The sequence below is a fragment of the Ranitomeya imitator genome, chromosome 10 (assembly GCF_032444005.1).
Source record: "Ranitomeya imitator isolate aRanImi1 chromosome 10, aRanImi1.pri, whole genome shotgun sequence".
Lineage (NCBI taxonomy): Eukaryota > Metazoa > Chordata > Amphibia > Anura > Dendrobatidae > Ranitomeya > Ranitomeya imitator.
The window spans coordinates 115155999-115168967 of NC_091291.1; the positions used below are offsets into that span (position 1 = coordinate 115155999).

The 12969-nt window shown below is 49.1% G+C and overlaps 1 protein-coding gene across 1 annotated transcript in view; it reads left to right on the forward strand.

Annotated features, from left to right (window-relative positions):
* Window positions 1–2052: 2052 nt before the first annotated feature.
* Window positions 2053–12969, forward strand: part of FAAP20 (FA core complex associated protein 20) — a 52212-nt gene continuing 41295 nt past the window's right edge. Inside the window, exons 1-2 of the mRNA XM_069741676.1 lie at window positions 2053–2118; window positions 7607–7725. Coding sequence (XP_069597777.1) covers window positions 7613–7725 — 113 coding nt within the window. The 5' untranslated portion in view covers window positions 2053–2118; window positions 7607–7612. The remainder of the gene's footprint in view (window positions 2119–7606; window positions 7726–12969) is intronic.

The window sequence follows — 12969 nt, forward strand, 5'->3', positions numbered from 1 at the left end:
GCGATGCTCCCTGTACTCTTCCACAGTGTGATGCTCCCGTACTCTTCCACACAGTGCGATGCTCCCGTACTCTTCCACACAGTGCGATGCTCCCCGTACTCTTCCACAGTGTGATGCTCCCTGTACTCTTCCACACAGTGCGATGCTCCCGTACTCTTCCACACAGTGCGATGCTCCCGTACTCTTCCACAGTGTGATGCTCCCGTACTCTTCCACAGTGCGATGCTCCCGTACTCTTCCACAGTGTGATGGTCCCGTACTCTTCCACACAGTGCGATGCTCCCGTACTCTTCCACAGTGCGATGCTCCCTGTACTCTTCCACACAGTGCGATGCTCCCGTACTCTTCCACAGTGTGATGCTCCCTGTACTCTTCCACACAGTGCGATGCTCCCGTACTCTTCCACACAGTGTGATGCTCCCGTACTCTTCCACAGTGCGATGCTCCCGTACTCTTCCACACAGTGCGATGCTCCCGTACTCTTCCACACAGTGCGATGCTCCCGTACTCTTCCACAGTGCGATTCTCCCTGTACTCTTCCACAGTGCGATGCTCCCGTACTCTTCCACACAGTGCGATGCTCCCATACTCTTCCACAGTGCGATGCTCCCGTACTCTTCCACAGTGCGATGCTCCCGTACTCTTCCACAGTGTGATGGTCCCGTACTCTTCCACACAGTGCGATGCTCCCGTACTCTTCCACAGTGCGATGCTCCCTGTACTCTTCCACACAGTGCGATGCTCCCGTACTCTTCCACAGTGTGATGCTCCCTGTACTCTTCCACACAGTGCGATGCTCCCGTACTCTTCCACACAGTGTGATGCTCCCGTACTCTTCCACAGTGCGATGCTCCCGTACTCTTCCACACAGTGCGATGCTCCCGTACTCTTCCACACAGTGCGATGCTCCCGTACTCTTCCACAGTGCGATTCTCCCTGTACTCTTCCACAGTGCGATGCTCCCGTACTCTTCCACACAGTGCGATGCTCCCATACTCTTCCACAGTGCGATGCTCCCGTACTCTTCCACAGTGCGATGCTCCCGTACTCTTCCACAGTGCGATGCTGCCGTACTCTTCCACAGTGCGATGCTCCCGTACTCTTCCACACAGTGTGATGCTCCCGTACTCTTCCACACAGTGTGATGCTCCCGTACTCTTCCACACAGTGCGATGCTCCCGTACTCTTCCACACAGTGCGATGCTCCCGTACTCTTCCACAGTGTGATGCTCCCTGTACTCTTCCACACAGTGCGATGCTCCCGTACTCTTCCACACAGTGTGATGCTCCCGTACTCTTCCACACAGTGCGATGCTCCCGTACTCTTCCACACAGTGCGATGCTCCCTGTACTCTTCCACACAGTGCGATGCTCCCGTACTCTTCCACAGTGCGATTCTCCCTGTACTCTTCCACAGTGCGATGCTCCCGTACTCTTCCACACAGTGCGATGCTCCCGTACTCTTCCACAGTGCGATGCTCCCGTACTCTTCCACAGTGCGATGCTGCCGTACTCTTCCACAGTGCGATGCTCCCGTACTCTTCCACACAGTGTGATGCTCCCGTACTCTTCCACAGTGCGATTTGCCCCCCATCCACGTCGGGAATGGCAGACATAGGGTAGAATTCATTGTATCTTAGGTTTCCAAATGTTTGCTCGTATTCACAGGTTTTTGCTTTTTTTTTTCTTGTAAGATAATCACAAATTTTACTTGCAAAATCCATGCTGAGCATTAACAAGCTATAGAAACCTGCCACACTGTCCTGCATTGGATTATGAGGGGACATGATGATGGTTAGAAAAGTTATTCTAAATTTTCCTAATATGGAGGGTTTTTTTTGGGTGTAAGGACTGCTTGTCTAAAACTGGGCTGATGGGAGCTGGAGTGTCATTGAAGTACACCGAGGGACAGAGGTTTATGTCACGACATACTCGATAGTTAGGAGGGTCCCGTGCGCGGTACAGGGCGCTGACAGGACTGCTCCTGACATGCATGCTGAGGTAAAGTCACGTGACGGTTGGAGACACTTTCCCGCCCTCACTCGGGGGGCGGGGCCGGAGCTTAGAGCCCGCGCTTTCTGCTCACAGCCCAGCGTCCGTCCTGTCAGCGGCTGCTGTGTACGTATGTGCCTGATGATGGCGGCTCTGTCGTCTTGCTGTGAGCGTCTAATTGCTTTTCTGCATGGTGTGAGGCTGTGAGCCATTAATCAGCTTGTAGCGTGATGATAATTAGCGGAGAACAATACTGATAATGACACAGGAGCGGTTACTGTGCTGCCCGGCAGCCTCTCTGCTCTGTCATGGCGCCGCACCGTGTAGGCATTGTGAGGGGAGTAACTCGTTCAGTGCCAGATATAAGTGAGGAGAGGCTGTGTATTATGTGCAGCCAAACAAAGCTGCGGATAGTCCTGCGCGTCCGAGTATGTCCGTCAGTAATGCGTACCTAACGACATCCGCGGACCTTGAGGACCGACGCGTACCTAGCGACATCTGAGGACCAACGCGTACCTAACGATATCTGAGGACCGATGCGTACCTAGCGACATCTGAGGACCGACGCGTACCTGACGACATCCGCGGACCCTGAGGACCGACGCGCACCTAGCGACATTTGCGGACCGACGTGTACCTAGCGACATCAGGGGACCCTGAGGACCGACGTGCACCTAGCGACATTTGCGGACTGACGCGTACCTAGCGACATCAGGGGGCCCTGAGGACTGACGCGTACCTAGCGACATCCGCGGACCCTGAGGACCGATGCGTACCTAGCGACATCCGCGGACCCTGAGGACCGACGCGTACCTAGCGACATCAGAGGACCAACGTGTACCTAGCGACATCAGGGGACCCTGAGGACTGATGCGTACCTAGCGACATCCGTGGACCATGAGGACCGACGCGTACCTAGCGACATCAGGGGACCCTGAGGACCGACCTATACCTAGCGGCATCTGCGGACCGACGTGTACCTAGTGACATCTGAGGACCAACGCGTACCTAGCGACATCCGCGGACCCTGAGGACCGATGTGTACCTAGCGACATCAGGGGACCCTGAGGACAGACGCGTACCTAGCGACATCAGCGGACCCTGAGGACCGACCCGTACCTGACGACATCAGGGGACCGACGCGTACCTAACAACATCCGCGGACCCTGAGGACCGACACGTACCTGACAACATCCGGTGACCCTGGGGACCGACGCGTACCTAACAACATCCGCGGACCCTGAGGACCGACGCGTACCGGACGACATCCTCCGCGGACCCTGAGGATCGACGCATACCTGACATCCGCGGACCCTGAGGACCGACTCGTACCTGACGACATCCACGGACCCTGAGGACCGGAGCGTACGTGACGACATCCGCGGACCCTGAGGACCGACGCGTACCTGATGACGTCTGAGGACCGACGTGTACCTGACGACATCTGAGGACCGACGCGTACCTGACGACATCTGCGACTTCTTTTGATTAGTTGGCCTGGGAGTGGTGTCATCCCATGCCGACTGATCAAAAGAGGAGCCGCGGAGGTGGTTCTCCCATCTAGGGGGGCTCCATAGATCACTGACATGGATCGGGTCCTATGAATCAATTTGCACCGAAATGCCCATCCTATAAGTTTCCACACCTGAACACAGCAGCCTCATTTGGGTCAGTATGCGGGCTGTGTCTCGCGAGCCATCTTCGTGTCTTATTGGCTGCAGGGCCTCCCGCCCTAGGTCCACATGAGGCTGTTGTATTGATTCAGGAGACCGCGGTCCAGACACAGCTCTTGTTTTAAATGACAATCTTTCAGGGTCTCTAAGATGCCGACACACCCACCATGGTTTTCCTGTAAATGTTTTTCTCTTAATTTTTAGCTACAAGGCCAGGGTCACACTTGCGAGTTCAATGCAAGAAACCCGCGCATCAAGTCCCGGCACTCGGGACCGTATCGTTCGGCTGCATAGAAATACAGCCGCAAACTCCGGTCCCGAGTGCCAGCAGCTGTGCCGGGACTTTATGCAAGAGTCTCGTGCAAGTTTCTCGCATTGAACTTTGCAAGTGTGACCACAGCCTAACTTACGAAGCTGCCTGAAAAACGAACTTGCTACTTCTTTTAATCTCTTCATGGTTACTGAACTCTGGAATAGTCAAAAGTAGGGTTGAGTGACTTTTACTTTTTTAAGGTCGAGGCGGGTTTCGCGAAACCCGACTTTCTCAAAAGTCGAGTCGAGTGAAATCGGCCGATTATCGCGAAAAGTCGGGGTCGGGGATCGACCGAAACACGAAACCCAATGCAAGTCAATGGGAAATCTCTCTTTCTCTCCATATATTTATATTTACTTCAGCGCGATATAGCAGAAAAGCCGGTAATTCAATTGCCGGCTTTTCATTTCTCCTTCCTAAACCCGACATGATATGAGACATGGTTTACATACAGTAAACCATGTCATATTCCCATTTTTTGCATATTACACACTACTAATGTTAGTAGTGTGTATGTGCAAAATTTGGGCGCTGTAGCTATTAAATTTAAGGGTTAAATCGCGGAAAAAATTGGCGCAGAATGCCTGACTCCTGCTGCTGCCACAGTATTTGTAAGTATATTCCGACTATAAGACACACCCCCATTTTCACCCAAAATTTGGAGGGAAAGAAATGCCCATATTTGGTTTCGCCGTGTTCAGAATCACCCGATCTAACAATTTTTTAAAAGAATTGATCTTTAAACGGCTTAACAAGAAAAAAAAATCTAAACACCAGAAAAACTTATTTTTTTTAGTTGGCACAACATTGTAATAAAATGCAATAGCGGCCGATCAAAGCAGCGTATCTACCGCAAAATGGTATCAACAAAAACATCAGCTCGAAACGCAAAAAATAAGCCACCCCCAGACTCGGATCACGATAATTTTTTTTTTTTTTTAAACTTTGGATTTTTTTCACCACTTAAGTGAAAAAGAGCCTATACGTGTTTGGTATCTGCAAACTCGAAGTGGTCTGGAGAATCATAACGGCAGACAGGGCTGTATTTAGAGTTTCTGCTGCCCTAGGCACTTTTAGTGCTGCGCTCCCACTTTGGTGAGTAAGACACTATCGGCAGTCGCCTTTTGCATCAGATCGGCAGTTTTTCTGCATCTGCCGCGTACCGGATCACTTACGGCAACACTGCGTTCAACCTCATTCATTCCCTATGAGATTTGCGGCACTTGCCATGATCTGGCAAATGCGGTACCATACCTCCCAACTTTTGAAAAAGGGAAGGAGTTATGAAGTTTGCGGCGCACTACGTGCGCCGCGGCAAATTTTAGGCCACACCTCTGACCACACCCATTTCACAACTAGTCACACCCATATCCATGTCCCAACCACAGCCATTTAGCACTGCTGATCACACTGTTTTATATACAATAATTATAAACAAAAAAAATATGGCCACACAGTGCTCCATACTGTATAATGGCCACACATGATGCTCAATACTGTATAATGGCCACACATGATGCTCAATACTGTATAATGGCCATTGGCCACACATGATGCTCCATCCTGTATAACGGCTACACATGATGCTCCATCCTGTATAACGGCCACACATGATGCTCCATCCTGTATAACGGCCACACATGATGCTCCATCCTGTATAACGGCCACACATGATGCTCCATCCTGTATATCGGCCACACATGATGCTCCATCCTGTATAATGGCCACACAATGCTCCATACTGTATAATGGCCGCACGTGATGCTCTATACTGTATAATGACCACACATGATGCTCAATACTGTATAATGACCGCACATGATGCTCCATACTGTATATTGGCAGCACATGATGCTCCATACTGTATAACGGCCACACATGATGCTCCATCCTGTATAACGGCCACACATGATGCTCCATACTGTATAATGGCCACACACTGCTCCATACTGTATAATGGCCGCACAAGATGCTCCATACTGTATAATGGCCACACAATGCTCAATACTGTATAACGGCCACACATGATGCTCCATACTGTATAATGGCCACACATGATGCTCAATACTGTATTATGGCCACACACAGTTCTCCATACTGTATAATGACCCCCCTCTTGTATGCATGGCTCATATTCCCCACCCCCCTGTATGAATGGCTCATATTCCACCACCCCCTGTATGCATGGCCCATATTCCACCCCCCCCCCCCCCCCCGTATGCATGGCTCATATTCCACCCCCCCTGTATGCATGGCTCATATTCCACCCCCCCCCCCCTGTATGCATGGCTCATATTCCACCCCCCCCGTATGCATGGCTCACATTCCGCCCCCCCCCCCCTGTATGCATGGCTCACATTCCACCCCCCCCCCCTGTATGCATGGCTCATATTCCTCCACCCCCCCACACCTGTATGCATGGCTCATATTCCTCCACCCCCCATCTTGAATGGCGCGGCTTACCGTCCTCCTTCTTCCCCCCTCCCCTGTCCCCCCATCCGTCATACTCACCTGCTCCTCACCGCGCGGCCGCGACGTCCCTCTGGCTGTCCCGACTCCCGGCGCGCTGCACCTTCTTCCTGCGTGAGCGGTCAGGTGATACCGCTCTGCTCATTAAGGTAATGAATATGCGCATATTCATGACCTTAATTAGCGGTACCACGTGACTGCTCATTAAGGACGAGCTCCAGACGCCGAGACCAGGCATCGCTGGAGCAGCAGGGTGAGTATTGTCTTCAAGGAGGGCGGGCGGGAGGGAGGAAGGGTGGGAGGGTGGGCGGCTAGTTGGGGCGGGGTCGTTCGGGAGGTGACCCAGCTTTAAAAAAAAAAAAAAAAAACCTTGCTCAGGTGCCGCCCCCTGCATTGTCCCCGCCCTAGGCACGTGCCCTCACGTGCCTAGTGGCAAATACGGCCCTGACGGCAGATTAGTTTTAGCATTTAGTGAACAAGGTAAAAAAAAAATGTGTTGAATTGCAGTTTTTTGCAAATTCACTGCACTTTCATTTTTTTCTCGTTTTCCAGTACAATATACTGTATGGTAAAACCATTGGTGGTGTTCAAAAATACAACTCGTGTTGTTCAAAAATACTACTCGTCCTGCAAAAAACAAGCTCTCATATGGCCATATTGACTAAAAAGTTATGGCTATGGGACGAAGGGGAGCAAAAAATGAAAACTTAAAGATGGAAAAACCTAAGATGGTGAAAGTTTTAAAGATCTGGCTGGGGACCATAGGCAGCGACTAAACAAATCCCTCTTCTCCCACCACAGCTCCAAGTGATTGACAGGACTCTCCATATGTACACGAGAAATGTGACTAGCCCAGAGCCGCTCCCAAGGCTTTGACTCTCGCTATGGGAAAAACTTGTCCGTCACCTGGAGCGTTGCTGGGAAAAGCTAGCCGGATATGGCGCCAGACTAGTCTTGTCTCTGGCCAAGATCCCCGGTTGAATCTGTAAACTATGTTTCCAGTCTTCTAACTATATTTTCTCTGAGACGCCCATGGTTTGGGCAGCATGACTAGCCTGACAGGTTCCCTTAAATAAGTCTTCCCCAATGTCCAAATATTATGACAGATGTGTTTGCATTTAGTGAATGTTTCATATCTGAACTTTTGTCTGCTTTGTAGGGTAAGATGTCTGATGAGAGGTCTGCTAAACTCAAACTAAAGAGGAAAAAATGTGTAACCGCAGCTCAGGGTGGACAAGAAGTGGAGGTCACACTACAGCCCTCTTCAGCGCTTGGCTTGTGAGTTGCTGCTATGACACTGATATTTTTTCGATATACAAATAGTAGAAACAAGCTGCTGGTGTAATGTATCTTTCTATAAATCATGTTTGCAAATGTTATATAGATAATGGTGTTTTTAGCTACAGCGTTATGTGTACCAGAATGTTTTAACCCCTTTCTGACGTAGTATCCCGTCCATGTGACCTGGGACTTAATTCCCATGAGCGGGATAGTATGTCATACGCGATACGCCACGCTCACGGGGAGAGCGCGGCCGGGTATCAGCTGATTATCACAGCTGACATCCGGCACTATGTGCCAGGAGCGGTCACGGACCGCTCCCAGCACTTTATCCCCCGGAACACTGCGATCAAACAAGATCGCAGCGTTCCGGTGGCATAGGGAACCATCGTGCAGGGAGGGGGCTCCCTGCGTGCTTCCCTGAGACCCCCAGAACAACACGATGTGATTGCGTTGTTCCGAGGGTCTCTTCCTGTCTCCTCCCTGCAGTCCCCCGGATCCAAGATGGCGATCAGCGATCTGACACTATATAGTGATGTCCCACCCTGGGACAATTTAAAAAAATAAAATAAAATTAACGTGTAAAAATATTTTTTTTTAAAAAAAGTCCTAAATAAAGGAAAAAAAAAATATTCCCCCCCCCCAAAAAAAATACATTTCTTAATGTAAATAAAAAACCGAAACCATAAAAGTACACATATTTACTTAACCCCTTCAGTGAACACCGTTTTAAAAAAAAAAAAAAAAGAGGCAAAAAACAATTCTTTATTATCATATCATGTGGTTAGGGATGTGGTTGGGATTACGGGTGAGTTGGGGTTAGGGGTGTGGTTAGGCTTGGGATTAGGGTTAGGGGTGTATTCGGATTAGGGTTGGAATTAGAATTGGGGGGTTTCCACTGTTTAGGCACATCAGGGGCTCTCCAAATGCGACATGGTGTCCGATTTCAATTCCAGCCAATTCTGCGTTGAAAAAGTAAAACAGTTCTTCTTCCCTTCCGAGCTCTCCTGTGCGCCCAAACAGGGGTTTACCCCCACATATGGAGTATCAGCGTACTCAGGACAAATTGGACAACAACTTTTGAGGTCTATTTTCTCCTGTTACCCTTGGTAAAATAAAACAAATTGGATCTGAAGTAAAAAAAATTTCGAAAAAAAGTTAAATGTTAATTTTTATTTAAACATTCCAAAAATTCCTGTGAAGCACATGAAGAGTTAATAAACTTCTTGAATGTGGTTTTGAGCACCTTGAGAGGGTGCGTTGTTTAGAATGGTTTCACATTTGGTTATTTTCTATCATTTAGACCCCTCAAAGTGACTTCAAATGTGATGTGGTCCCTAAAAAAATGGTGTTGTAAAAATGAGAAATTGCTGGTCAACTTTTAACCCTTATAACTTCCTAACAAAAGAAAAAATGTGGGTTCCAAAATGTTGCTGATGTAAAGTAGACATGTGGGAAATGTTACTTATTAAGTATTTTGTGTGACATATCTCTGTGATTTAAGGACATGAAAATTTAAAGTTGGAAAATTGCAAAATTTTCAAAATTTTTGTCAAATTTCCATTTTTTTCACAAATAAAAGCAAGTAATGTCTAGGAAATTTTACAACTAACATGAAGTACAATATGTCACGAGAAAGCAATGTCAGAATCACCGGGATCCATGCAAGCGTTCCAGAGTTATAACCTCATAAAGGGACAGTGATCAGAATTGTAAAAATTGGCCCGTCATTAATATGCAAACCACCCTTGGGGGTTAAGGGGTTAAAGACAATGTCACCATGTTTTTACCATGTAATCTGAGAGCAGCATTATGCAGAGGCAGACACTCTGATTCCTGCGATGTGTCATTTGCTGCTTTGTATGCTGTCATTTTGATAAAATCAGTTTCTTTATCGCTTCATTGGGGGACACAGGTAACCATGGGTGTATGCTGCTGTCGCTAGGAGGCTGACACTTTCCAAAAAAAGGAAAATCGCTCCTCCACAGTATACACCCACCGACAGGCACAAAGTACCTCAGTTTAACCTTAGTGTCTGTAGAAGGCAGACCTGGATCTGATCCCAGATCAGACTTCCTTTTCAGGTCACTTGTTGTGTTTTCTTAATCTTTTTCGTTTGTCTTTCAGGTGCTTCAGCTTCAGGGTAACGGGGTGTAATGTCTCACCCTGTTTTCCCACACTTATGCGACCGAGAGAGCAGTGTGGTGTCACCCACATCGCCCACTCTCGGACCAGCAGGTAGGACTTTATCCCCTGTCACCTTTACTGGTGTTTCAGGGTGATTACTGGTGGCCAGTCCTTGCCTATTTTTCCCTCCTCACCACTCTCCTCGGAGAGGGCTGAGGAAGACGGTGGTCACCAGCGGTGACCTCCCCCCTTCTTGTAAGGGGTTGATGCCGTCTTCTGCACCGTCCGGAGACGGTTCGGGAAGGAGGATCCCGGTTTCCAGTGACCCTCACCCACCCTGAGGGCTCCTGATGTGATCCTTGTCAGTGAAGAGGGATTCGGGACTCACCTTTTACAGGTATGTCCCCTTCTCTGTCACCGGCAGCTACCCGCCTGCCTCACTGTTTACCCGTAACAGAACTGCGCACAGAATATGACGTCTCTGAATGACAGCGGCCATCTTTTTCTTCATGCTAGTGTTTCGCTAACCCGCCCTCATTAAGCGCTCGTAATTATCGCGCGCTTTTTTCCCTATCAAGGGGCCTCTTCCAGCCCCGGTGCACTACTCTGGCGGAACAGCCAATAGGAGGGCCCCTACTCCCTGATACCGTCAGACATGGCCAATTCTCATACCGGACTAGGGCATTAATTAACGCCATTTTCCGTTCCGGTCATTGCAGGTGCCGAGGCAACTCATAATTGCATGTCCTCTGTTAATTTAGCCCCCGGCTTTGGGCCTTCTACCGGACTCTGTGCAGCCACGCCCGCTTACCGGGCCCCGGCCAATAAGCGATCGCCATCCGCTTAGCTACGCTCCCTTGCTGGACTCTCAGCTAATTAGGGCATGCCCCACGTTGAGGCCCTGTCTCCTGGCCTAATAAGAGAGTGTGTTTTTTCTATCCCTCTCTCCCGAGACGCCCCCCCAGGGGGGACATAGTGTATCTCTGCCTGCAAAGTGTGTGAAGATTCGAAAGCGTATGAAGAATCATGCAAAGGGCACAACAGGTGTCCATCAATAACCTGTACTGGATCTGGGGGACGCTGCAGCCTGAGCAGTGACAGCGCTGTCTCTGTTATCAGGTAGGACCAGCCCAGACTGGTTATTTTCTCTCTTCATAAGGGCTTAGCTCTGCCCAGCTGTAGCCCTAGTCTATCACTTATGTCCAATCTCAGGGAGGCCCATTCCTGTCCCTATAATCTATGACGCCTGTGCCATCTGTAAAAGAAAAGTGGCATTCAGAGAAACCCTATAATGCCCGGGATGAGAGCACTCCCCTCCCTCCGGAGTGGGCTGTTGCCATATCGCAGTCGGTCTCAGATCTGACTAAAGTTTCACAGTTCCTGGTCCAGGTCCTGGAGCGACCTCTACGTTTGTTTTCTGCCACCAGTGCTCCTAACACCTCTCACGGTGATTCGCACGCACCTGACCTTCACAGGGACGAATTGGGTACAAAGCAAAGGAAGCTGCGGGTTCCTCTTCTTTCTCCTGGATACATTCCTCATCCCATGCCCCCTCCTCGGAGGTGGTTTTTGGGGTCGGATATGGATTCCCAGTCTAAGTCGGAGTCCGATACGGACCAGACCTGAAAGATGCAAGATATGCCCAATAGCCTCATCTTGGCAAATTACCAAAATCCTGAACCTAAGGAAGGACGAGGCACCTGCTCGGGAGCACTCCGTTGTTTTCTTAGCCGTAAAATGTCCTTCCCGGAGTTTTCCCTAATCGCAGGAAAGTTGTCATGATTATTTCTGAACACTGGGAACACCCTGAAAAGCACTTCCCAGGTAGGAAGAGGCTACACATCCTCTACTCCTTTAGCCCAGACCTTCTTGATAAATGGGCAGAATCCCTAATGTGGATCCGCTGGCTTCTCGCTTGTCTTCCAAGACAGCCTTGTCTCTACCGATCAGTGCATCGCTTAAGGATTCTACAGATAGACAGATTAAATCCTTTGCTAAGTCAGCCTTTGAAGCGGCTGGCGCCTCTCTCTGTCCCATATTTGCCTACACCTGGGTGTCAAAATTCATGTCTGCTGGGGCAAGAATGATTACTCAGGGTATTCTAGCGGCAGCTTCTCCGGATATGATGCCAGATCTGGCATATCAGATTGCCCATGCCGGCAAATATCTCTTGATATCTCTTTGATGCGGCTGATTGTTCCGCTACAGCTACCAGCAACATTGTTGGTATACACTCCAAGGCTCTAGACTTTTTGGATCCAAGCTGGATCAAATAATTTCGGATGCCAACGGCGGGGAAAGCACCCCGCTTTCCCGGTCCAAGTCTAAATGTCCTTTTAGTAGGAAAAGGTTGTTTCAATCTTTTCCGGCTACAAAACCGACTTTTCTTCTCCACGAGGTAGAAGTTTCCTTCTTTTTCGCCCGTGGAAGACTGACTACTCCCTACGTTTTTGGACCTCGAGCGGTTTATCGGTCACGTCCGGTTCTGTCTTTTCACGACAGAGTCCCTACGTTCGGTTACCACTTCTATAGACTCGGGAGAATTCTTCACATTCCTGTTTGTGTTTAGCATCAGAGGTTCCTATGGTGTGCGATCCAGGAGGGTCTTTATCAGTTCACGCCCCTTCCTTTCGACCTGGCCTCTGCTCCCAGACTAGTCACGTCATGGCAGCGGTCATGGACATCCTTCTCTCCAGGGGTTTTTTCATGTTTTATATCACAGAACATATAATGAAGGTGCCTACAAAAAAAACAGAAATACACAGCAAGAAAACACCATATATGAATAGAATAATATACCCAATAAAACTTAACATTTAATAATATTCTTTATAATAAAAACACATACCACATACAACCTAAAACCAGTATCAGCCGTTTGACACAAAGATACAGGGTGCTCTCGATCCCTAGGGTCCCAACTATCTGTCCCCTACCTTGCTGCGGAGGTTGGCACCCTATATATCCTGCGCATTGGCGCCCCCGCTCAACGTAGGCTATCCCTAAATCGCCCTAATAGGCCCTTACGTGCAAGAAAAATAGAAAAAAGTCAAACAGCAGAGCATACACTCAAGAACTAATAATTAATGAACTTATTGCACTTGCCCAGATACA